The 27,627-nt window shown below is 41.0% G+C and overlaps 1 protein-coding gene across 7 annotated transcripts in view; it reads left to right on the top strand.

Annotated features, from left to right (window-relative positions):
• Window positions 1-887: 887 nt before the first annotated feature.
• Window positions 888-27,627, top strand: part of agap1 (ArfGAP with GTPase domain, ankyrin repeat and PH domain 1) — a 66,439-nt gene continuing 39,699 nt past the window's right edge. For 2 of the 7 annotated variants that reach the window (XM_077626753.1, XM_077626590.1), the window contains exons 1-7: window positions 888-1,670; window positions 1,754-1,962; window positions 21,301-21,359; window positions 21,448-21,535; window positions 25,575-25,660; window positions 25,759-25,900; window positions 27,447-27,581. In XM_077626753.1, the coding sequence (XP_077482879.1) occupies window positions 1,800-1,962; window positions 21,301-21,359; window positions 21,448-21,535; window positions 25,575-25,660; window positions 25,759-25,900; window positions 27,447-27,581 (673 nt within the window). In that variant the 5' untranslated portion in view covers window positions 888-1,670; window positions 1,754-1,799. Of the gene's footprint in view, window positions 1,671-1,753; window positions 1,963-11,017; window positions 12,896-21,300; window positions 21,360-21,447; window positions 21,536-23,578; window positions 23,594-25,574; window positions 25,661-25,758; window positions 25,901-27,446; window positions 27,582-27,627 lie in introns of those variants that run through there. The other 5 variants (XM_077626362.1, XM_077626283.1, XM_077626519.1 and 2 more) reach the window with 4 other exon arrangements.

Here is a 27,627-nt window from a genome sequence, read left to right as displayed (position 1 = left end):
GAATAACCCCTCCTGGGCAGCTATTTGTTCCCATGGACGGGACTAGACACCCAATCTATTTTAACTGCGAGGGGCAAAAGAACACTCCTTCTCACAGCCCTCCTGGACAAAATCGACCCTGCACCGTCAATACCACTGAAAGATGAGCATTGCCCGCCAATTCCCCTCGTTTAAATGAATTGGACGTATTTTGCCGTCCATGGATGGAATGTGTTATATACTATGGTGAAAAAAATTATTACTATAATGTTAACCAGAGTTTATTTAGCTTTTTATTCATTTTGTAATCATGTTTAAAATGATTCACAAACACAAAAATGTACAGTAAAGATGACTAATTTATTCATTCATTTTCTGAACCACTTATCATCACAAGGGTGGCAGGGGTGCTGGAAACTATCCCAGCTGACTTCAGGCCAGAGGCGGGGCACACCCTGAATCGGTGGCCAGCCAATCGCAGGGCACAAGGAGACGGACGACTATGTAAACTCACGCCCATACCTACGGGCAATTTAGCGTGTCCAATTAGCATTCCATGCATATTTTTGGAATGCTGGAGGAAACCAGAGTACCCAGAGGAAACCCAGGCAGGCCCGGGGAGAACATGCAAACTCCACACAGGTGGACCGACCTAGACTTGAACCCAGGACCCCAAAGCTGTGAGGCTGACGTGCTAACCACTCGCTCCACCGGGCCTCCCTCAGATTAATGATTTAAAAAAAAACAGAGAAAAATACAAACAAAACAGAACAATACAAAACAATCTGATGCCTCTCGGGCCATACCACATGATTGGGGGCCAGATCTGGCCCTAGGGCCTTGAGTTTGACAACAGTAGTCTATTGGAAGGAAGGCGCGAAAAAACTTTTTCTATATACTAAACAGTAGTTTGAATGTGTGTACGTAATGTTCATTTGGAACCGTTGTTTTATTTTGAAGATGTACACACGCTGAATGGTTTATTTTGAAATGCACAACAGTCGCAGGAAGCACATTGCATGGTATAATGCGTTTCCACTCTCGGTTGTGCAGCGGAGCCAGTCAATCGGGGATGGACCGGGGTCCACGGGACTGAGAAAACACCGAACGGAACCCAACAAACGTGGAGAATTCCTCTTTTTTTTGCATGAACCGAGGTGAATTTTGCAACCTTGTTCCTGGAATTTGAGCATTGCACGACGAACCATAACAAAACGAGGGTCGGAAGGGAGCCGACACGAACCAAGCGCCCCGGTGGGCTCGACAAGCAGCCAGCTGTTCGCACATTGGTGTGTTGTTGTGTCGCTGAAATATCAGCAAGACCTGCGTTTGCTGCCCTCGAAAGCGACTTTAATGGAATAATCCCCCCCAAACAAGGAAGCTACCGCTTACTATCTCGCTTTAGCCGGGGTCCAGCTAGCAGCTACCGTAGCATGTTAGCCACAAGGCCGTTGTACTCTACTGTATTCTGTGCTGCTGCATTTGCCATGACTGGACTTGGCTCTGGACGCTTGTTTTGAAGCCCACCGATCGGCGTCACCGTCCTCCCCCTTCCTTGCCCTGGCCGTCGAGACATGGAGAAGTCCTCCTCGGGCTGCTGCGCATCTGTCAGCCCCCCCGAGACAGGAACCAGGAGACGCCGGGGACCAAGTCCCCTCAGCGGCCAGTAGCTGAGGCACTGCTCAGCGGCTGTGAGTACCGTCCCGCTCAATGGGACTTGCATGCATGTGCCGTGTGTATCTGTGTGGTGGTGGTGAACATCTCGTGATTTCAGTTCTTCAGCAAACATCCCAGCCCCCTGCAATCAGGACCCTGCGGCGATGAATTACCAGCAGCACCTCGCCAATTCGGCCGCCACCCGGTCTGAGATTCAGAGGTTCGAGTCCGTCCATCCCAACATCTACTCCATCTATGAGTTGCTGGAGCGAGTGGACGAGCCGATGCTTCAGAACCAGATCCGGGAGCATGTCATCGCCATTGAAGGTAGGAAAGAACCTGCTTTAACATCTTCCATTATGATGGAAAACTTTGGGGGAAGCCGCATTGTGCCAAATGTTGGCTATCTAGGATCGAGCACGATCAAACATAAACAATGCCATGTTTAGAAATACAGTAGTACTTCATGGTGAAATGCAAGAAAGGGAACTAACTATTCTGTGCTAATCATTTTTGTTTTGCAATATTTCAAAGGTTTTAAAGGCTGAAACTGTTTTGAGGTAACATGGCGTGGCTATTTAGCTTGCGCTGTGTTTAGGGGGACGGATAGAAGGAAAAAAATGGAATAGTGATACAAAAATTTGATTGAATATATATGCTACCTAGTTGGAAGTGGTGTTGCAAGCTTTTTAGTACAACTACAAGGGGACACTATGTGGGGTAAAGATACACCTAGTAACCAAATAGGTATGATAGGTTGGATAGGGGTGTGATAGGTCAGAGTGAGTGTGCACGCAATGTTCCTGATGTGTAGTGGATACCTAAGTAAAAGTGAAGGCACTCACACAACATTCAAGCCAATTCAGTATCATGTTGTTCTTTGCCAAGTTCTGTTTTTTACATGTATTTTTTTTTACCTTACTGCGTTTTAATATCAAAAGCTTCACAGTTACAGAGATGTTCCCAATGTGTACTGCTAGCCCCTGAGTTGTCATACAAGGGTAATTTATGTCAAATTCTATTCTTAAGTTGTTTTGACTTAAATGTCACACTTCAAGCTTTGCCTGCAGTTTTTAAGGTGATTTGTATAATGTCATTCTGTCATCCCTTTGACAGTTTAGGGGAACTTACTTTTTTTTTTTTTTTTGAAAACTTCTGCTTCAGTTATCTGTAGCAACATAAAGTTTTCCAGTGAATCATCTCCATCTCCTGATTGGTCTTGCATGAGATCCATCAAGAGGACATTAAGAGCTGCTTCATTTGTTTTCTTCAGTCTTCTCTGAGTGAATAACAGATCTTGCAAAGTGAGTAGTTAAGGGTGCTTGGAAATGCTGAACAGACAGCAGTAAGAGTGTTATTGGATTCTGGTCATGTTTGTCCGATACAGAAAGTAAGGGAGAGCTGTGTCATTTAACATTTGTAGTGATGGATGCTTTTTCATTTGTATGTGTTCTACATCACTTACATAATGCAGTGGGTAAAATCTCTGCACATTTGTCCATAATGCCCCACCCCCATGCAGATTAGGGCCAAGAGTAGACATTCAATTCCCCTCAGTTAAGTGCTTGTGTACTTTGTGCGCATCATCATCTGGTGCCCTGCAGGCCCCTTTCTTCGTGGATAAAGCCCAGTGAGTGCTCGGCAGAATCATCATGATGGAAAAAAATCTAGAACCTATTGAGTCACAGTGATCATATCACAATAGTGGCTGCAACATAATTATTGCATCCAAAGTAGAACAGAAAAGTCACATCAACCTTGTTTCATGTTTTTGATGTACTCTGACTGCTTGTAAAATGTCTTTCATGAGAACCTCATTAGTTGTCAAGGTAACACAGCACAAAGGTACAGGCAAATGTCAAACGTGTAATCAGTTTGTCTGCATTCGACAGCCTGACTTAATCAAATGGGGGAAGCTAAACCGAGTGCTCAGTCAAAGCCAAACCAAGATTTGCCCTAACCCAGAAATCAAAGTGACAAAGTCGAGATCAAAACTTTTGGAAGTACAGTCCAAATCAGACCAAGGTCTTCAAAGTGTGGTCATGTACCAAGACCTGTCTCGAGTAAACAGCACTAGCTAAACCTGTGGGTCAAACCAGTGTCAAAGGTCGCTCATTCCTGTTACCAGATGATTGTGAGTCAAAGGGAGCTGAGATTAGCGACAAACACCACTTTTCCTTTTTATTAATCCATCTGCCAGTCGCCTGATGGCAGGTAAAGTTTCACGAGACCTGAGTATCTGAGAAGAACGAGGGACGTTATGAATGTTGGCATATTTTCTGTCTGAAGTTCATGAGTGTGTGGTTTTAGCAATATAAAAATGGACATTGAAGATTGCGGTTGCTGTTCATGTCCCACTCTGTCTAATCTGTCTTTCCAGACACCCCGCTGTGTCCTCTGTCTTTGTCTTCTAAGCCGTGTGTTCAGTGGGATCACAAATGCTCCTCCGTTCCCAAACAAGAGCTCAGACTAGATTGGGCCAAAGCTTGACTGACGTTCTCTTTTCTTTCTCTTCCCTTTGTTTTGCATGACAATGACCAATGGTGTAATTGATGATTATTAATACTGACAATGGAAAGCCTATACATAGATACTACATGCTAGAACACAAGAATATAGATTGGCATTTACATTCAGAGTGGTTATACTTCCACTCTTCTCCACATGGTCAAACAGTAAGCTGAGCCTGAACGGCACAATGCTGGGGATCAAGTGTCCACCTGACCAGTGTTGGATCATGTTTTCATGATAAATTGAGCAACTGTGAGAGAAAGGTCCAAGTGAATTCATGAAGAGGGCACTGGTTTAGAAGAAGACAGAAACAGTATAAGGGTCATTTCATTTTTAGAAGACATTTTGGCTTCAAAATTCGTTAAGAATACACCCAAACCTCTCTGATTTTCTGCTCTGCTACACTACTGTTCAAAAGGTAGGAGCCAGTCACCTAGACAGTTGTGTTTTCCATGAAGTCATATTTTAATCTTCAAATGGGCTGTAAAATTAATAGAACATATAGCTAGCTCATGACAAGGTTGCAAATAATGAATTTTATAGTAAAAATAATTTTCTCTTTCAAACTTTATTTTAGGCAAATAATGCTACATTTACACCATTACAAAGGTTTGCCGTTCTAACTGTTGTTTTGTTGGGGTAATTTGGAGAAATTTCAGACCACGCTTTCGGAAGCCTCTCTTGTAAATTGGATCGACTTAATGGGCACTTTTTGCTTATCTACGGGCTGAGATCTAATGATCATTATTTCAGATAAAACATTTGAACAGTGTACAAACTGTATTCATCACTAATAGGTACTAAACTATCAAAGGCTTGAGTAATTCTGTTTACAGATTAGTGGGAATGCTTTTTATTACTTGATTTACTCCAGAGCTGTCCGAATGCTCCTCAAAGGCCACTGTGACTTTAAATTTTTATTCCAACCGATCCAGTTATGACAATATGCTTATATATTTGTATACATTTGAAATACACCAGATTGGTGAAAAGGTGCCCACATGATCGGTTGGAATCAAAGCTGCATCCATTGCGCCTCTTTGTAAAATAATTTGCCCACCCCTGATTTAATAAATATTTCTGATATTTAACATAATCAAAGTAACAGTGTTGCCACGTCGTACTAACATCAGCTTTTTTTTTTCAGGAGTAGAAGCTAGTAAGTGTTAATCTAGCTAGCTCTTGCTGGTATTCCAAAGACTAACTTAGAAATGTGCTGCTAAATGAAAAAACAATAGTCTAGAGCCAAACTATACGATAGAGTTAGACAATTCAATCACATTTTCAGTCCCACAGTTACAAGAAATCGCAATGAAACAAATATGCGCCCCATAAATTAAGTTCATATTTGCTTTTATCAGTGTTATTTGAGATTCAATTTGGTGACTGGAGAAGCGGGCGGTACAAGACTAAAATAGCATTTTATGAGGGTACTGCAAACTTCTTTGGTATTTTTTTTTTCAAGTATTCTGTTCTTTTAGTTATTCAAAAAAGTCAATTGACTCAAACTGCATGTTTTAATATTTCACCTGAAGGGTATAACTCAAAATGTTCACTCTGGTCTGGAATGACCCGCAACCCTTTTTCCTCATTCAGCACATTACAGTAGATGGTGTGAATGTCGCCCAACAAGTCAAAACACAAACATGACTGAGGCTGATCAGTATCTCAAATTTCTTTCATATCTGTCAACGCAGACGGAACTTACAAAAATGGAACATTGCCATAATCTAAATACATGTTCACGCAGCTGTTCAGTTTGGCACATTCAGGTAAACTGGAGCATCGTGATTACTTTAAACATGAAAGACAGTAGATTGCGAGTCTCGGCAAGAAGTGGAAGTTAGAAGTTTGTGTGTGTGTGTGTGTATGTGGAGCGGGGTGCTCGCAGGGCCTCCCTGATGAAATTAGTTTTGGCTCCCTGATAAATGCAACGTTGCATATGTGTCAATGTCATGATGCTAAGACATCGGCAGCTGCAGCTGCACAAGGTCGCCTGTTTCCCTGTTCTCTAAACACTCCCCTTTGAAGGGAAGCGCCGGACGCCGACCCAAACAATAGCAGAGTCAAGTCCCACAAGGATAACATGCAGGTATAAAAATAGACTTCCTGTCTTCGGCGCAACAATGCTCTTTTATCTTCCTGTGAAGGTGGCAAATGGGCAGCCCACCAAACCAGACACCAACCAAGGTGATTTGGGACACGTGATGCAGTTTGATCCATCTAATTATGTATGCAGGGTAGAAGTTGTATTCATTATCATCTGTCTTTTTCTTGTTTGCAAAAATTTGGCCACCCTCGGTATGCCTAAACTCTTCCATGCCACTGTTTGTAGGGCTAGACCAGGGGGTCTAAGGTGTGGTCCGTGGCTTGGAAGAGGCCCACTAGGAGGTCCAATCCAGGCCATAGAGTTGTTCCACCTGACGGGTAGTTTGTGGCTCATTCATACTGCACGTAAATAATTCAGTGCTTTCATTTTTTTCGGCAAGGGAGCCAAAACCAACAGGAAGGAACCAGGAAATGCTCCAAAATCAGCAGGAATCAATAAACAAACAAGAAGCATCTGGGCACATCCCTCAAAATAAATAGGAAATGATCCACCTGTGAGTACCCTAAAATGGAAGTGGAAAAAAAAGAAGTGACACAAAATTAACTCATTGCCTGCTTTGACAATGATAGATTTCCAATTCATTTAAACTGCCTGTGAATGCTCATCTTTCCGTGCCATTGATGGCGCTAGACATCCAATCCATTTTGACAATTAGTTAGCATTAATGTGGCACGCCAACCAAACTGAGTTTGACATCCCCTGAGCTAGACTACGCTCAATTCATATTCTAACAGAAATTCAAAATGAGCCAGCTCACTATAAAGAGCTCACTGTTTTGTGGATAGGGAGTGATTCTAAACATAACTGCGGGGAAATCTGATCCCTGGAGCCACGCCTCCACCAACAAAGAATTATGGTAGAACCAAAAAAGTGGGAAGATTACATTGCCTTTGAAAGACGGATTAAAACAGGACGGAATGCACATGCAGATGATACATGCATACCAAGTTTTTTTCAAAATGACAATCATCCAAGATAGTCTCCTTAAATTTAAATGTAAACCTGCAAATTTCTTCTTTGGGGTTACCAAATATTTTGTTGTGTAAATAATTTAGTAAACTACTTTAATTGAGGTGGCCCGGCGGCTGAGTGATAGACTTGGGTTCAAATCCAGCTCGGTCCACCTGTGTGGAGTTTGCATGTTCTCACTCTGTGTGGGTTTTCTCAGGGTACTTCGGTTTCCTCCCACATTCCAAAGACATGCATAGTAGGCTGATTGGACACTCTAAATTGCTCCTAGGTATGAGTGTCAGCGTGAATGGTTGTTTGTCTCCTTGTGCCTTGCGATAGGCTGGCCACCAATTCAGGGTGTCCTCCGCCTCAGATGGGATAGGCTCCAGCACCCCCCGTGGCCCTAGTTCAGAAAATGAGATGAGATGAGACTTTAATTGATTCGTGTGAGAAATTAATTATCTACATTTTAAATTCAATTTGCTTTGGCTCTTCTGTTTCACTCAAGGTTACAGTCTTCCTTCGATTATCGTGACTTCACTTATCACCAATTCATTTCTTTGTTTTTTCTGCTATTAATTATTTAAAAAAAAATATATTTTTAAAAACGTTTTTAAAGTTCATAAAAATGTGAAATTCCATGCTGAAACTCGCAAGCGCTTTCTTCTGCTTGCTACTAAGACTCCGCACTGAAGAATTTTTTTTTTAAAGTTCATAAAGATTTGAAAATCTACGCTGAAACTCATAAGCGTAAGGCACTCTCGCTACTAGGACTCAGCACTGAAGGAAAAAAAAGGTAGTTATAATAGGGGTGACCCTATACTTTGCGATTTTTCAATTATCGCGGACATGTCTGGTCTACATTAACCGCGATATTCGAGGGATTACTGTATTATTCTCCACTTTTTTGTCCACATTTCAAACATATAACACTGATTACTCGTTTTGAGTCTCGTCCTTCTGTCCTCGTCCATGTGTTTCAGCTATTTATTTTTTGTAAGAAATAATTGCCGAAGCCATGGCATCTTGCGGTCATAGTTCATCTGCACCTACTGCGTTCCTCTCCCTCTATGCGCTACCTTAGCTCCCCAATATATGTTGTTGTTCCTTTGAAATAATGAACACTTTTTAGTTAAACTGGATGTACTCTTCATTCAAGTGAGTGAGAGGCGTGTGGGCTATATTTTGTTGCTAAAGTGCACAGTTAGATGATGCTCAGCAGGTGGCAGCAGTTGGTTGCGTTTGCCACTTGGGAATGCTGGAATTTCTCAGCATCTTCCCCATACTATGTGGGTGGCAATATTTATATCATTTAACTGTAGTGTCTGCCCTACTATGTGAAGCTAAACTAGTGTTAACCTATGATCTTGTATTTTTTTCTGAAATCATTTTGGACTGCAGCATTTTCAACCTCAAATTGATATGGTCTGATGTTCTAATGTAAGCACACCAATTGACAGAATTTTCCCCCCAAAACAGGCATGTTGGTAAGGAAAATGGCACGAGCTTCATGTCTCTTTGAATATTTTACCCAAAAACTAGAGGAAATCAATAATACCTCACAAGGGATTCTGAACTCTGTGGGGGGTTCTGGGAGTTAGGTGAGGGAAGATGTAGGCCATTCAAAGTGGGTCAAACACATTACTAATGTATTTGTTGTATTTGTTGCTGCTGCAGCTTGAAAAATTGCTGCAACTTTCTCGCTATTTCAATTTGGACCATTGGATTAGCTATCCATCACTGTCAATGGCAGCCAATGAGTTGATGTAGACACAGATCAACTACGAAATGTCAACCACAATTTCACATCAAACATCTCACAAAGCCTTCATGTAGCTGAACATTCCCGAGGTGCGACAGTTGTGTTTCACAGAAATCTATTTGAAGCCTCACAGTCTACACCCATAGCGCTCACTGGTTACCATGGAGATTACCCTGCCCATAAACTGTGTGGGCGTCAGGCAATATTTAATGATTCTTCTCCAGAAATGGTGTGTTTTTGCAGTGAAAATCTATGTCTTTGGTTGGTTTTTGATGGTGCTCATATTGGCGAGCATCTTCCTGGCAGTTTAGGACTTTCCTCAACCTGCCCTCCCCCTCTTCCTTTTGCTAACATACTGACCCATTTTTTTTTACTGTCTCCAGTGGGGGTGGCAGTATGGGGGAGGGAGATGGTGTACCCCTTGGCACAGTAGCCTTTCAGGTGTGCGTGTACCATCATTAGACTGTCATATTCAAATGGTTGAGTGAGTGAACGCTGCGCTTCATCTTGACCTCACAAATTTGAAATGAAACCTTGAACGTGACCTTAAACACTTCAGCACAATTGAAAAATTGAAAATGTCCTTAACTCACTGCCCTCATTTCAGGACGACCTGTAGTATTTTTCTTAATTGATATCAATATGTTTACCCATTTGATCTACTAAATGTTCTGAAAACATTACAAAAATCTAAAACTTGTTATCCTGGGTTAAAATTGGTTAAGTTCATCCAACTTTTATTTTATTTTTTTGTATATGGACATATGTGAGGTAAATTTGCTTTTGTTTCTTGTTGTGAGGCTGGAAATAGTCTGCTTGCCAATGGTGATGTCTTCAGTTGGTTATTTTATTTATTTCATATTGCACAGCAACTTTTGGTCCGAAGGCAAATTTGTATAAATAACGACGCCTGTCAAAATTTCTGCAGATTTTATTCTTAACTTTTCATAATGTAAGGAGGGAGTTATCTTATTTTTATTGCACAACAGAACAGCAAAAATACTAGCCCGGCGCTTGAAAAGACAACAGCTTCTCTCCAAAGTCAGAGAAGCTGTCATCTTTTCAACTTGAGGAAAAAAGCACTCTTACCCACTGGATCAGACTGGCAATGCTGATCAGACACCTGTGTTTCTTGACATGCCAATACCTGTTACTGTACACAAGAAAGATGGAACCAAACTCCCTCCTTATGTGATTGATTTAGAGTGTCCAATCAGCCTACCATGCATGTTTTTGGAATGGGGGAGGAAGCCAGAGTAGACGGAGGAAACCCACGCAGGCCCAAGAGAACATGCAAACTCCACACAGGTTTACCGAGCTGGATTTGAAACCAGGACCCCAGAGCTGGGAGGCCGGCGCGGTAACAGCTCATGCCACCGGGCCACCCTAAAATGTTTTTATGTACGTTATATTTTGCTATAACTCATTATTTAAGTGATTGTCGAATGATTTTTTATTTGTTTTATAACAAATAATATTAGGGGGTGGGCAGCGGCTTGAGTGGTGAGCCTCACAGCTCAGGGGTACTGGGTCTAAATCTAGGTCGGTCCACCTGTGTGGAGTTTGCATGTTCTCCCTGGGCCTGTGTGGCTTTTCTCCCGGTACTCAGGTTTCCTCCCACATTCCAGAAAGGTGTTCAAGAAAGACATCCTATGATTGAACACTCTAAATTGCACATAGGTATGGGTGTGAGTGTGAAAGGTTGTCCGTCTGCTTGTGCCCTGCGATCGGCTGGCCACTGATGCAGGCCTTTGGCCCGAAGTCACCTGGGATAAGCTCCATGATCCCCCACCACCCTAGTGAGGATAAAGCGGTTCATAAAATGAATGGAAAAAATATTAGGACAGTATATTATTTCCTATTATACTGCCAATTGTGCGTTTGTTAACCCTTTCATTGTTTACAATGAATTAAATGAAATATAAGCATGAAGTTCAAGATTAAGTGAACTGAGCTACCCATTGCACAGTTCACGCAGCATCTCCACGCCAGACATTCAATGTTTGTGGTGAGACACAAGCGAGCTGGCTCGGGTTCCATGCCTACCCGGGCGTCACTGACTAACTTGACTGACTGCAGGATGGAGCGTCTGACCCCGCCCCTTTTTGCACGAACTAAAACGCGAGATGGATCTAACGCGTCCACTTTTACAGGCAGCAATTTGGCCTGCCTCACTTTGCGAAAAATGCATTAAAATTAAACAAGTAACATACACTTCCCTTGCTCATACCGACTCGGGCGGTGTGGGGAAAGGCACGTCAGGGAAAAGTCGTTCCAAATGAGCCTGCTAGAAAGTCCAGCTCGTGTTTTATGCGTGCCGGTCCGTGCACAGCTGAGTTCAGACCTCAATGGAAGCTGCGTCGAAATTGTTGTCAAGGCTTCCCGGCGGTCCTCGTCTTGAAATGAAGCTTGTTTTAACGAGACGGCCGGCGGAGCGGAGGTAGAGTCGCTCGTATGGCGGCGCCGCTCGTGCGCACGCAGACCGGAGTCGAGCGATGTAAAGCCGCCGATGTTGGATTTTTGCGGCGCTGACTGACAGCGCAGCACGCGCCCAAGGTGGGAAGAGCTGCGAGTTGAAGTCGGCGAGACACCTGCGGGTTGTTCTCTCCCCCTTTTTAGGGGAGAGAGTTCGAGCGGCCAGATGAGTTCTGCTGGGATTTAGTTGGAATGTATTTCCTGTCGGAATTTTGCGCATTTGGATGCCGGAAAGTCACTCAATGGTCCTGCACTTTTCCATACCGGTGCTGTTTAACTAGTTTAACGTGTTGAGAAATGTGGACTAAGCTGCCTGCATGGAGGCCACGAACAGGATATTTATGAAGACTTTTCTAGGAGACGCGATGAGTTTTTGATAGGTTTGGCCATGTTCCTTTTGGATGGGAACTGTTCTGAAGGGATGGAGAGAGGGACAGCTCAGAGGAAAACGGTGTACCGCATCTCCCTCACGCTGGTGAAGAAGGAGACAGTGGAAGATGGAGGTGGCACGTTGGAGAAGCTTAAAGTGGGGGCTCTCAAGCAACAAGCCTCCATGGATGCCCAGCGCAGTGGTCTCCTGGAACAAGTCCAAGAAGTGGACGATGAATCAGATGATTTGTCCACACAAAACCAAATGAGGGACGTCAGGGCGTATAGCACAGGTCAGCTGGAGTTGGGGAGGCTCAAACTGGCTCGCAAGGAAAACATGACCAAGAAGACAGCCACCACATTGACAAATTCACAGGAATCGCCACCTTCAAACACATTGGAGAACGTTTCAACCAGGAGAGACTCAGCTGGCGATGTGGTGAGCAACAGAGTGATGAAGATCAAGAAACTCTTTAAGTCCAAAAGTTTGGAACAGAGCCCTCAGTCTTTAGACCAAGGTGAGATGACGCCACACTTAAACGGGACTTCAAACCGACAACCTCAAGAGGAGCCCTCCAGCATGCTACGCCGCAGCTTTAGCTTTCGGCACAGGACGGCTAGCGAGCGGCTACGTTTGCAAGCGCGAATGAAGGACAAACACTCCAGCAGCTCCGCTCGTGTGGGCCAGGAGGTCGTCCAAGCCGACGGCGAGCTCCAGAGCCCCACGGGACGCCCTCGCCTCGGTACCATAGAGAAGAGCCAGACGCTAGAGGTCGGGGCCATCTTGAACAAGACGGATCCCGCGTTTGAGATCAGTCGCTGGGAGAGGGCGCACGCCGGCAAGAATCGGACGCTGGACAACAGCGACCTGCAGAATCTGGCTGAACATAAGGACGGCGCCGCGCTGCATCTTCGGAGAGGAGAAGGTGGACGTTCAAGTGAAAGGAGGCTGATACGCTTCTTCAGTGGCATCTTCTCCCGCACCTCAACGCCGGTGGGAAGCCCCAGCACGACCCACCCCCTCCGCCACAGGAGCACTCTTTTGCAATCTAGCACAGAGAGTGTGAATGGGAGCACAAGCGGTAAACATTTGTTTTTGTTTTTGTGTGCTTAATGTTTGTTTAGAAGAGTAGGATGATGTTCGGTCCAGGTCAATGATGTCTGTCTAACTTCATTTTTTTTCATTACTCATTTACTACATGTAGTTCATATCCCAAGTACAAACAGAAGTCGACTCATTTTTCCAGGAGCTATCCATTTTGATCAGGTGACTACATTGCTATAACAAGTATTTTCTAGCCAGAAGTGGAAACAATCTGAAATAGCACAGAGGGAAAAGATGAGGTCAGAAGGAAGATACCTACATGGACTTGTGTATTTTGGTCGAGATTGGGCCTCGTTGGAATGTCAAATTTCCGAACCACCTTTCCTTCATTTGGTGAATAGGTCATCAGATCAAAATGAAGAGGCTTCCTTTTAAACACAGAAAAGTATAACAGTATTTACAAAGAATTTGACTCCAGTTTTCCGAACCACCACCATGCAGCAGTGAGCATTGCTGACTATCTAAGTATGAAAATGTGGTGAACTTTTTCCGTGCCAAATTGCTTTAAAATATTGCTGCTGTGAAGAATTAGTAATAGAAATTAAATGGAGATTTTGCTCCCATTTATCAAAATCTCTCTGAGGGGAATACCCACATAAGTACAACAAACACATATCGGCTGAGTGGTTTTAGAAAAAAAAGAAATTGTGTGTGGGGGGGGGAATCTCAAACTTGATTATAACTAGCACCTCAATTAATTTTCAATATATCACCTCAACTGTTTTATTTGCTTTTTTGAAAATCCTGCTCCAATTAGTTCACAAGTAGCATTTAAAAATATATCAACCATGTACTTGCCATTATTCCTGAGAGGTTTTCCAAATTTACAACAACAATTAAATGGCAACACAAAACTTGAGTAACATTTTTTATTTATTTTGAAAGCCATTTATTAATGGAGTTTATTCATTTCTTTCTTTAAAAAAAGATTCCCCCCTCATGACATTGAATCCAAAGTAATATGCTAGAGGGCTGTTAAAGGTTTCAATAAAGTATTTCTCTTAAGAATTTCTAAAATTCCAAAAACCTTTCTTTAATGTTGTTCCAGATTATCTCACTTGGATAGAAATGGAAAGATCCTTGGCTAAAAACAATCTAAAGCGGCCTTGTGCCTGCCATATGGCAAGCAGAAAACATGAAAAGACAGGAAGTGGCTTTGCATGCATGTGTTGTTGATCTACACTTTGTGGTTAGAGTGACGAAATTCCCATCTTTTGCTCCTAAGGGGCATCACGTAGGTTTGCGTATTATATCAGATCTTCCAATGGGTGTGCAACATGAACGCGCAGATGATTCAATGCGTAAAAACAAGCCCGGCCTCATCAAAATAGATAGTGAATTTAGGAGTGAACAATAGACCACCTTGATGCTATAAAGCTTTAAATAGAGGTTTTTAAAAAAACCTGTTTTTCTACATTGCAACAATAATTTGTTTAAAAAATATCATGTTTGAGTATTTTGACAAATCTCAGTATTTAATGGCCAAAAAACTATTAATAAAGTCATTCAGATTGAGCATACTGTATAGTTGTTACCAATCAGCTGGAAAAAGGGCTCTACAAACTTAAGTGGAATATTTATTTTCAAAATTATTCAATTTTTTTAAATTAATTTTAATTACGCTCCACTAAGCTTGAGTTTAAACTCAAACCCAGTTGGAAAATATTGTTGTTTGTGTTATTTAAGGCTTCAGAAGAAGTATCCCATCAGGACTCACTTTTTATAACAGTTGCAGTGATTAGGTTAATCCGTTCGCTCACTCGATCACGTGCTGACTGGGGTGTTGATCGCTGCATCTCATGTTGTCTGACGTGTTCAGGTGTGGGAATGACGCTTGGGTTGTGTCAGATGTTTTGCATTCCTAAGGAATGTTTGAACTATATTACATTTTTCTTCATAGGGAAGAACTCATACAAGCAAACAAGGCATGTTTTGGAGATTTAAAGTGGAAATCCCCCTAAATAATGATGATTCCCTTTCTAAATGACTCCGACAGAGCTACTTTGGCAAGATGTTGCAAGAGAGGTCTGGCCAGCTCCTGCTTGAGCCACAGCGGGTCAGACTCGCATGACCCGCTGGCTTTCAGGCCGCCACTTTGACATCTAAACCAGAAAAAAAAACAATACGTTAAGAGAATGTGACACTTGAGTGTCACTATGCTGGCGTGTGCTGCTCTGTCAACCCCCGACTGCAAATTCTTCCCAGAAGACTTGATAAGTAGTGACAGGAAATCTGGCAAGTGAGAGGCTTTACCCAATTTATTAAAGGGACTCAAAAGGACCTATATTCAGTATTAAAACATTTTAGCCGTAAAATGTTTGGACAGTTGGAGCCCAGTAGTGACCCCACTGTTGTGCCTTCATGTGGCTTAGAGGTCAGTGTCAATACAGTATAGGCGTTTGCTTGTGTGAAGAGGGTGCATATGTGGGTGTGTACTCAGTCACTCAGACTCTGTGTGTATGTATGACCTACATCCACAGCCATGCAGAAGTAATGCGAGGCGCTCACAGAGTGCATCCGGAAAGTATCCATAGCGATTCATGTTTTCCACATTTCGTAACATGTTACTGCCTGGTCTAATTTCTTTACCCTCAAAATTTGAGTCAAAATTTACAAAAAATTTACACTATCATGATCAGAAAGATGGAAGCATGCTCCTGTATTTTCTGAGGCCTGTGCTTGCGTCAACAACATAGTATAAGCACAATGGCACATATTTCATTTGATAATGCATCGATAGCATCCAAAAAGATGATTTTATTCCTCCATTCATTTCAATTATATACTATATCTACAAGCTATCCTTACCCTGGTCAAAGGATCCAGATGCTAAACAACGTTAGGACAAACATGCTAACTTTGTTCATATACCTATTTTCGAACTACCATTCAGGAAAGTAATGTAGGAAAACTAAAAAGTGCAGGGAGAAGTCGTTCAACTTTGCCACAATGTTTTTCTTCCTTTCGGTTGTCTCCATTATTCGGAGGCATCTCTCTCTATTGTATATCCTTGTTTTGTTTCTGAATTTGTCATTACACATCTGACTTATCAAAGGGGATTTTTTTTGCTCTGTTAGTATGCAGCATCATTGATTCTGACTGTGAACGTGGTAGCAACCTTAGTTTACGTAGCCAACAGCTCCGGCAACTCAGACAAAAACAGGACACTTATCTCGTAATTGTCTTTCAGGAGCAAAGCTTAGACTTAATTGCAAGCAAGTATGATAATGATCTCATACCAAGAGGTGAGCAAAGCATTCTTTAATAGCAAGGCCAAGCTTATACTTCATTGCAGGCAAATTTGTAATAAAATGAAATACCGTAATTACTCGAATATAACACGCAGATTTTTGCTATATAATTAATTCCAATAGTTGGGGGTGCGTGTTATAATCAAAAACTAATTATTATTTTTTTTTTTTTTTTTTTTTTTGTGTCTTGTTACATGGCCCTTAGCCTGGTGCTTTTTCTTGCCAAATAAATTGAATTGAAATTGAATTGAATAAAATAAATTACAAATTTTCGATCGAAAAAAGCATTGTCAAACTCACTTTGACGCACGGATTTTACGTCATCTCGTAGAGCCGACGCACGGATTTTACGTCATCTCGTGAAGCCGACGCACGGATTTTACGTCATCTCGTAAAGCCGAGACCACCACTGCCCCCCTCTAGCCTCGTACCCGTCTCAGTTCACCCTCTCTCAGTTCAGTGTTATAATCAATAACTAAAATAAATTACAAATTTTCGATCGAAAAAAGCATTGTCAAACTCACTTTGACGCACGGATTTTACGTCATCTCGTAAAGCCAATCGGATGATGTGTTGTGGGAGGAAGAGGAAGTGGATGAAGGAAGCGTGGACGTTGATAGGATTCTCAACGAAGAGATGTATGAGAGGACAGACAAAGAGAGAGAGGAACTCTTCATTTGAAGGATTCTAATGAATAAATTTGTTTGAACAAAACAATCGTGAAACGAAGAAAAAAAGGTAAGATTTCTGATTTTCGTCAGCGGGAAATTTTAGGTGCGCACTATATTCGAGTACTGCGTTTTTCCAGATTTTTTTGGCCCAAAATTACCTGCGTGTTATTTTCGAGTGCGCGTTATATTCGAGTAATTACGGTAAGAGAAAACCTGACACTATTGGTGGAGGGAGAGCGTTATAGCTGTTGTAAACAGATTTTAAACAATAACTTTTGGTATTGAAAATAGACTCTAAAAATGGTAAAATCATGTCTTAACCATTGAGATCCATGTTAGAACCATTTCCAAAAAACATGTTTCCTTAATCTCTATTGAAATGTTTGAGCCATTTGTGAAATATTGGAACTGCAAATCTTACGTAACGCTCCTTTACATCTATATTTCAGGCTTAAGGTGCTTCAAGGTCCATTTTAATGCCATATTTGTGGGAGCATGCAGCGAGCAAGCATCTTCGTGCTTGTGCGCAACTTGTTGAATGTATCATTTTAATATTACCCTAAATGAAATAATCTGTCCATGGTGTATCAAATCTCAAGATGGCTTGCTATAGATGCTAGTGCTCAACACGCACTTTGTCTTTATTGCTAGAAATGTATACATTCATATAGACCTAGGCGATAAAACAATAACCATGATTAACATCAAATAATTTTTGTCAACAATAATATTAAAAACATTCGGTAACTCTCGATAAATTTCAACTGCAATTACACCACCCGAACACCGAAAAGAAGGGGCGCTGATGCGACGTGAACGCTAGTTCCAGACCAGCTAAGTTGGCCAGTGTTGTCAAAATCAAACAACCAAAAGAACGACAAGGTTTTTAAATTATTATTTTATTATACAAAATGTGGACAGTCTTAAGCACTGAAATGAAACTACTGTTTGAGTCAAATATCTACAGTCTTATTTGTTCTCAATAGACTCCCACTATCACACTCACATCGTTTCCTAACAAAAACCTGCAGTACGTTGCCTGGGCTTATAAGGGTATACTTCTTATTTGCTTATGATTGTATCGTTCATTCAGTCCTCTGGCTATTCTTTCTTTCTCAGTTTGCTTGCCTACTGTCTGAGTGTAAGTGGCAGTGAAATAACTTGAATGACAAATGGCCATCTGCTGTGTTTTCCAGTGGCTGCCAGAGGTTATATGACGGGTCAAAGCGTGTGTTTTTCACCCCCCTTCAGTGCCACTTAATTTTGAGAACTAAATTGGAAATTGTGGTAAACTGTTCATACCGTTTTTTGGGGACTACAAGTCGCACTAGCCAAAAATGCACAATGAAAGGGAATAATATGAATATGAATAGAACTCACACTGGAGTATAGGGTATATTTTTGGGAGGCAGTTTTTTAATTATTCAGAACCTAAAAAAACAAACATTATATGTTAAAGTAATAGTAAAATAGGGAACAAAAGACAAAATAAGCACAGTTAGGCCCAGCCAAATTATGACAAAAGCGCGCCTTATAGTATGGAAAATACGGTAGTTTAGAGGGCGCAAAACATCCACACCTGCAACACCAATGGACTGTCCAACCACAACTGCTGTCTCATAAACACACCTTCTGCCTGATTTAGTCAGTACTGGTCTACGTTTTTTTTTTCCCTCAATCTTTTGACTTAGGCCGTTCTATATTGATGTGCCAGGAGTGCATCACCGGGAACCACCCCCTGCTGATTAAGACTCTTACGGTATTTAAGACCCAAATCCATCCAATGTGATCACTCTCCGAACGTGCTTACGCCGTTGAGTAACCAAGAATTGAGTTACAAAAAAAGCCCATAATATAGACAAACCACACCTTTACAACTCCAGCGTAATTCATATGCATGATGAACCAGTTACGATTTAGCTGGTGTAATCGGTCCCTGCATAAAATGAAAACTGCTACCATGGTGCCAGCTGTGCGCCTGCAAACCTGGTGGGGGTTGGATGTGCGGAGTGTGAGGATGATATCTAGGTCAGGCAGTTTATTTGCCAAGTATGCATATGAGCTGTTTTATACTTTAACAATGCGTCCTTTTGAGTGTTTTCTTGAACCCTCTAGCTCCTTTTGAAGGTAGTAATAGGCGTCCATTCCATTTTAATTGGGGCAGGCAGTGTGAGTTAGGCCAATTCATTGGATATTTGAACTGCTAAAAGCATTTTCCAATCATTGTTTAAACGACACTAAGGTTTTATGCTTAGATTTGGGTTTTGCGTCTGAAATTTTTGAACATGTTTTAAAGATTGATTCTTCTTCCCCAATGTCCTTGAAAAGCAGTTGGGTCACACACAATTAGGTCTTAAACATTTTTAATATTTACCAGGGCTGCAACAATTAAATGACAAATCAACAGTTTATTGAGGACCAAATTAATCGAAAAACACTTTGGTGATGGCATGGGGACATTTTTTAATTTAAAAAAATTCAAAATCCTTCTCTTTGAACTTCTAAACAACACAATTTAAGGTATTATTTATGTCCATTTCGTTCCACTTTCAGTAGTTAGATTGCACTTAGGTCATGTTTTAGGAAGTGCGCACTAATACAAAAGTTGAGATTTTTCTTCTGCCTCAACTATTTCTACATGGGTTTGTGTTTGCTTCTGCGGTAACATTAGCCCATGTGGAAAAATGATTCCTACATAGTTTGAGGCATAGATTTTGCTTCCACTTTGTAATTTTATTGTTTGGATAATAAGATGTTACACATCTTAGCTCTTCAAGCTTCTAAAGTTTTAAAGATGCATATGACTGATGAGGCAATATCACCTTGGTTTGAAAGATGGCAGGTAGCATGCAAGGCACACACCTTGCCCTGGGGGGAGTAGCTACCCTGTGAGAGCTACGATTTTTTTGCGCCCCGCCTTCCAATAGGTTATAAGGGAAAATCTTTTGAATAATCTGAATGTGAAACGAGTGCGACCCATAGTAAAAATGTGGTGAACTGGTTTCCAAACAACTCTTATGGCCATATGGTACTACTATACCTATGTACATTGATTCTATTGCCTGTGGGTGGACATTTCTTGTGTCTGTGTTAGTCCTGTGTATGACCAGTGATCCGTTAACATGTCCTTTCACTATAATTAGCCTGGACAAACAACAGATCTCCTGTGACCCTATAATAGAGGAGGTTGTTTATTGCCTAAGCAGATGAGGTAATAATATGTCTGCTTGATTGTGATTGCCTGATGTTGTGAGCTGTTGAAAGGATCATCACCAGGTCATTATCAAACTGGTTGCAATTATTCACATGGATTTCTCAGTCATTCGCAGTGACTGCTTTCTTCCATTTGCATTCATAGCTCGACGTTATTCAGTGAGATGGAATCAGAACGTCAATCTTCCTTGTTCCTCTCCAATAGCCAATATTTTAAAGTGCACATTGGGCATTTTGTTGCATGTTTTAGACAGATTATCAAGATTCCAGGTAGTTGATTTGAATTGTGTAAAAAAAAAATACACAATGTCTTCAATGTTGCTAAAAAGAGTACACACCAATGCGAATAGCCCTAAAAACAGGAAACAGCTGAATCAACATCCTGCGTGGCAGCAAGCTTCCATACAGGCGGGCATCTGTGGAAACCTCTACAATGTCCTCCTATGTGTTTGGATTCCCTTGGATTCTGTCCAGACTGATAACCCTGGAAGTGTGGAAACTTGGACAGTCATTACATTTCTGTGCGTGAAAAAAATTAAACTATTCAATCAAATGTAATTAGACATTAAAAGTGCATGTTAACTTCTTTATTTGTACAACCACATGCATATTTATGTCCTTTCTGAGACAGCAAGCAATCTAAATTATTTGAATAGAAACCATAAATAACGTGGCTAGGCCCGTATCCCCTATTATTAATTGTTGAGTGTACCACGATGCAGGAAGTTCTATTCATTGAAGCATCTTGGCATGCAGCAGCACCCCATAAATGATGGATATTTGTAGGTCAAGGCATGTTCTAGATATTTCCTGCAATGGACAGATTAGAGGGAGTGCAAGATGGCCAAGCTTCTTCAGTACCTGGAGGGCTTTTAGCACACTGGCGTGCCTACAGATTGGTGCTAATGAATTAGTGAGAAGGTCTGGAAGGTTGTGGCCTACTAGCCTACTTCATGCATATTCACTGATGCTTCAGTGAAGCAAAGGAAGGCCTGGTAAATTTTCCGTAGATTTCCATAACAAGTTAAATTGGATGATTTTGGAAATGTAGTGTTATATTAAAAACATTACTGTTGAGTCTCTCAAGATAGCTGCCTATTTCAGAAGTATCACCAAAGTCCCTCCATTTCTTAGTGGCGTTAAAAACAACCAGTTTGCTTCAGAAAATGGATTATAAAACTGGATGCTATGTGAATAATTTAGCTTTCAAAATGCTGGACATGTTTTTTTTCTTTTCTCCCATTCAGATGCGTTTGTGAACAGTCAGGAGTGGACTCTCAGTCGTTCTGTGCCGGAGCTGAAAGTGGTGAGTCGAGTTCACTGATGCGACTAGACTCTGTTACATCTACTTTACAAAGTTTTTTCTTCATTGAAAAGCCATTTACTCTCTCCAGGGCATTGTGGGTAACCTGGCCAGTGGGAAGTCAGCACTGGTACACAGGTACCTCACAGGAACCTATGTCCAAGAGGAGTCACCTGAAGGTAGGAAAAAATATTGACACACTTTATCTCTGAATTTGGATGTAATAAGATATTCATCCATCGGTAGCCTTAATGGCAAAAATGTATTTCAGTACATTAAGCACCTGCTACAGTATAGGAACTGTGCCTCATTACAAAGAGCTTCTTCGGGAATTTGTCTAGTTCACACTACAGAAATGTTGTCGAAAATTGCTGAAAAAGGTTTTGGCCATTTTGGTGCCCTTGGAGAGAGCCTGTCAATCAGAAACAAAGTTTTACGCTAAAAGAGCCACATGTTGTGATGAGCTTATAATTCATCTCCTTGAACAAACAAGCTCAACAGGGCTGGAGGGTACCAGATATCACTGCTGACTAAACAATTAAAAAAAATTGGTAGATGTGCCATGGACTTAACGTAAATTGCATATTTAACTGAAGGTGCTGCAGACATATTTAATTTTTTAAGACAGATTTCTCTAAATTGTGTATTATGCCTCCAATTCACTTTGTTACATGGTTTGTGGCTCACTACCACCCACCATGAATTTGTCCCATGACTATACTCATAAAATTGAATCATATTTCTCTGTTATAATAAATAGAAAAGTAAAACGTGATATAGTGCATGGAAGATGCTCAATTATAACTATCACTTCTTGCAATGCAGGGCAAAAAAAATAAATACAGTGACAGGTCAAAACATCTGTCCAGCTTTTACGACACTTCCAGTAGTTTCATTAATAGTACTTGTGTCCGTGCTGGACAGATGTCCTCTCATTGGCCGGATGTCCAAACATATGAAGCACTTTGTTTTTTGGAACAGATTTAACTCATTCCGATGAGAGCATGCATCACAAGCTCGCCAAAACTTGTGGATATTTTGGTGTAAACTTTCCTACTTCTGATCGCCATTTTCAGTGTCCTCAGCACTCCCTTAAAAACAAACCAACAACCGCACAATCTGCACTTTATTGTCCATCCACATACTATGTGGTAGCTTTTTGTTTTCCATAGCACTATTTTAAAAAAAGTTGATTTTTTTTGCTATAAATACTAGCTCCACGGTTAAGTTCTTACTGTGTGAACTGTTAGAATTATCAAGTGGAGGAGCATCATCATCATCCAACCTCTTGATTTGATTCCTGTTTTCTTTCATTGTACAAGCTTTGATCTGAAGAGTTTGATGTTTTTATTGGAGAGAGTGCTGGTTTAAACTGACTGACTTGCTGTGTTGCTGCAGTCCTAAAGAAGTTGCTGTTTTTTTTGTTTGTTTTTTCAAATTCCTGGAGCCTAAAAATATGCCTTAGTCTGGATTCCCATGCCGATTGATTCCGAGCTGAGACGGTGGCTTTGGAACAGCTTGTCGACCACAGCACCACAAAGCCACTAGCCAGAACTATTCTGAGGCTGCACACCCAAGCAAAGAAGGCAGCTTGGTTCTGTGGTGTGTTTAGGGGTGCTTGGACACACGGGCTTGAGCCAAGCAGTCATCGCAGAGTTGAGCGGCGTGCATGGCTGATTGTGCGCTTTAACCACTAAGCATGTACAAACGTTTACGTTGAACATTGGAGGAATCACTTATTCATAAATTTACTGAACACAAATAGAGAAGCATGATACATACAGTCTTCCCTCAATTATCGCGATTTGACTTATCACATATTCACTTCTTTTTCTGCTATTAATTACTTCTTCTTTTTTTTAAGTTAATAAAAATGTGAAAATCCACGCTGAAACTCGTAAGCAAAAGACACTTGCTACTAGGACTCAGCACTGAAGGGGAAAAAAGGTAGTTATAATAGCGGTGACCCTACTTTGCGATTTTTTTAAAAATTATCTCGGCCATGTCTGGTCTACATTAACCGCGATATTCGAGGGATTACTGTAGTTCAAAGTTGATAGGCATTTGCTTGCGAGTTCATTTGATTGCTTTATCACAAAGACTCGTCTGTAATTTCTTGCTTGCTATCTCAACGGTGAGAAAAAGGTGGAAGATTTGTTCTCTTCACCCTTTACCTGTGTTTTTTTTCCTCTTCTCTGTCTTCTTGCTTCTCGATATACTAGCTGACGTGGATGCAGGTAACTATTCTTTTCCTCATCTTTTTATGTTCATTATACACAGCAGTCAGGTGAAAGCAGCTTGGATTCCATAAAAACAGTGGTTCTCAGACGTTTTACAACAAGTACCACCTTGAACTCAACTTGACTAAAGCCAACATTACCTTACTGTCTGCTATTGACGGCTCTAGACGTACTATTCATTTTGATTGGGAGGGAGCGATCATTTACTGCCAGCCGCTCCCAGTCAAAATAAATTGAATTCTAAAGCTGTCAATGGCCGATTAAATAACTACAGTGGTACCTCGAGATACGAGCTTAATTCGTTCCGAGAATTAGCTCGTATGTCGATATTCTCGTAACTCGAACGAACGTTTCCCAATGAAATGAACTAAAAACAAATTAATTCGTTCCAACCCTCTGAAAAAACACCAAAAACAGGATATTGGATTGGAAAAAAATGTTTTATTTCTTCTAATTCGCCATCTATTAACAAAGTTAAACTAGTGGTTTAATATTACTAAAATGTGTTTAATAGAACTAAAATTAGACAGATTTCGCGGAGGAGAGGGACATAGAGGGGGGCTGAGCGGGGATTTCTTTTGCACCGGTGAATCGTAATATAACATAAACAAATTTAAATGAACTTGGATTACGATGCAGACACACTCAAAAATAAGTTTAATCTAACCTTACACTAAACTTAATTCTAATTTTGTTTTACATTTTTATACCTTTCTTCTGCCGGCCGGGTTGGCTATTTGCCTCGCCTCCACCCTGACTTTCACTATCGATGGGCTGTTTGCTTTTGTATTCCCTTCAAAATATTCCGAAAATGATGCACACAAATGTCCTCACAATAGGATAACGCACGACCACTTGCCAACGAGAAGTAATATATACTCCTTGTACTAGCGATCGTGACGCCATTCGCGCTGAGTGATGGAAAAAACACTGAAAAAAATGCAACGCTCCGCCCAGTGCTCGTAGATATCTTTTATACACGAAAGAGACGCGGCAAAAAAGACAGTGCGCTAAAATCATAAACAGCCTCTCACGTCTTGGCCACCTGGCTTTCTCGCATCTCAAAATTTTTCTCGTATCTAGAGATAATTATTTGCTCGAAATTTTATTCGTATCTCGAAATGCTCGTATGTCGGGGTCCTCGTATGTCGAGGTACCACTGTACATTAGTGTTGTTCAGAAAAAAAATTGTGCTTATATTTTGGGTAAAAAAATGGCCATGTACTTAAAGGTGTCCCTTTAAGTACATGGCGAATTACAACTACATTTGAGAATCGCATTTAATAATACAATTATAACATAATGATTTTTTTTTCCTGAATTTAAATGTTGATGGAAAAATGTTAATAAAAGCCAGTAATTCCTGTATATTGTTGCTTATAGTGTGGGCGGGATTTTTTTCAATGCTGATACTGTTTTAGCCAAATAAATCCATGCCGACACCCACACGTGTTTAAGTCCAGTTTCAGAAATTACCCATTTGTATGTATGCATATTTTGTGCAACCGTCTTTCATACGAAGGTCATTTTAATTCATTAATTTTTTGCATAACACTAGAGGCAGCCTGCACACCACTAGTAGTTCACCAGTACCACACTGCATTAAATCATTTAATTGGCTCTTGGGTGCACCTATCAAGGAAAAACTCAATTGAAATCAATTACCCAAGCTTAATTCACCTGGCTGTTACAACTTTCATCTTAGTTTCTCCCTTCACCTCATCATTGATCAGTCATCAATGATACAAGTAATCTTTTCTTGCTTCCTAACTTCTCTGAGATTCATTTCAACATTCATGATCTCTTTCCGACATTAGAGCATTCTGCTTAGCCAATTTTCTCCTAATTAGTAGAGGAGGTCGTCGGCACCCAATTTCATTCATCCAGTAGTGTCTATCTAATTGAAACGCTGTAGTTCAAGTTGTGTTGTGAGGATTTCTCAAATCACCTGAAGTAACACGGAGAATGTGTCCTTCAGGTGGTCGCTTTAAGAAGGAGATGGTGGTGGATGGGCAGAGTCACCTGCTTCTCATCAGGGATGAAGGAGGGCCCCCAGAAGCACAGGTCTGTACAGCTTGCACAGAGCCCAATGGCAAAAAATTGTACTTTTTGTACAGTATATGTTTGGGCACTGATTTCCTTTTCGACTTTACACTCTACAGTTCGCTTTGTGGGTTGATGCAGTCATCTTCGTCTTCAGTTTGGAAGATGAGATCAGCTTCCAGACAGTTTATCACTATTTCAACCGCCTTGCCAACTACAGGAACGCTGCAGACCTCCCTCTGGTTTTAGTTGGCACGCAAGGTCTGATCCCATTTGGCGCACACACTAACATAACCATTCTCAGCACACACTTGCTAACAAAACCATTCTCAACCGTTTTACTTGATATACTGTTGCCATCTAGTGGAAAGTTTTTTTGGTCCATGTCTGTACACGCTAGTCAATTCATAGCGATGTTCTCCAGGAGACCGGACCAGTATATTTTGCCCTGAAAGGTTTGAAATAACAGGCATGAATTTTGCCGCCCAGTTTTAGGGGCAAATAGTTACATCAATAATATTCAAAATATTTACACGTCCTAATTAATATCTTGCTGCACAGCTTTAAAATCAACAAAGCATCTCAATCAGTGCTTTGTATGTGTATGCAATTTAGAGATTATTGTGCCAATAATTTAGAGAACTCCTTCCATCCATCATGAGCACTGCGTAACCTCGTAAAAGAACTTGTACTCTATAAATCACTTTAAATTACCACATTTCCACATCCATTTTGAATACTTGGCAACTTAAACTCTGTGATTGGGTGGCCACCAATTCAGGGTGTCCCCCACCTGGTGTCGAAAGTTAGGTGGGGTAAGCAGAGTGACTTAGAATTTTATCTGCGCAATACAGTAGTTTCAATCAATTTTTCTTCTGTGTATATTGACTGCTGTGAACCTTTTAACTTTGTTGGGTAGAAGAATAAAATAATTTCTCAGAAGCATAAAATTCAAGTTAAAGAAAATATACGTTTAAATTTGTGTATTGTATTATGACTTTTGATTACAACAAATGTATTTACCGTTCTGAGGATAAGCTGTTCAGAAAATGATGAATGAATGTTTTATTAATTAATAGAATAAATATATAGACAAGTAGCACCAGTGGTATGCAAAATATTCAATTAGAAGTTCTCCAAAGCATTAATCAATCAAATATATTTCAGTTGTATTCAACTCCAAAACATTCACGTTTATTGTTTAAGAACAACTTTTAGGTGTCATACAATTTAACGTACTAATCCTTGGCACAATTTCTTTTTTTTGTGTGAATTCCAAGTGCAATGTTAATGTACAAACTGTGGCTTATAAAAATGACTAAAACCTCTCTGCCTTTTTCCCCTGAACATATTGGCCTACTAGACTGTTGTGATTGAACTCCTTGCCACCCATTGACGGTGATAGTCATCCAATTGACTTTGACTGAGAGGACTGGCAGTGATCACTCGCTCCCAGCCTCTCCTAGTCAAAAATGATTGGACGTCTACCGCCGTCAATGGTAACTAATGAATTATTGTTGGCACTGATAGTGGTACTCGGAGAGCCAAGTAGTCTTTGGGGTAGTATTTGCTGTAAAATGTTGATGAACCACTGCTATGGACTTTTTTTTGACTGCGCTCACTTTCACTGAGTGCCAGCAGATGGCGGCAAATCCCAAATTATACGGCATATAAAGTGACGCGACTGTGGCTGAGGTGTTTATTCAACAAGAACTTTGAAACTGGTGTCTTATTTTATGTCATGATTCACACACACATTGCTCAAATATATTTTTGAATTTAAATCCATTCCCTTCTTTCCCCTCAGATGCCATCAACTCTACCAACCCAAGAGTGATTGACGATAGCCGGGCCAGAAAACTGTCCAATGACCTCAAACGCTGCACTTACTACGAAACCTGTGCCACCTACGGCCTCAATGTGGAGCGAGTCTTCCAGGATGGTAAGAATCTTTATTGCTTAGTCCAGTCTTCTGGGAAGGTCACATT

Source organism: Stigmatopora argus, chromosome 1 (genome assembly GCF_051989625.1).
Source record: "Stigmatopora argus isolate UIUO_Sarg chromosome 1, RoL_Sarg_1.0, whole genome shotgun sequence".
Classification (NCBI taxonomy): domain Eukaryota; kingdom Metazoa; phylum Chordata; class Actinopteri; order Syngnathiformes; family Syngnathidae; genus Stigmatopora; species Stigmatopora argus.
The sequence above is the reverse complement of the archived record's forward strand: the minus strand, read 5'-3'. Positions and strand labels throughout refer to the sequence as shown.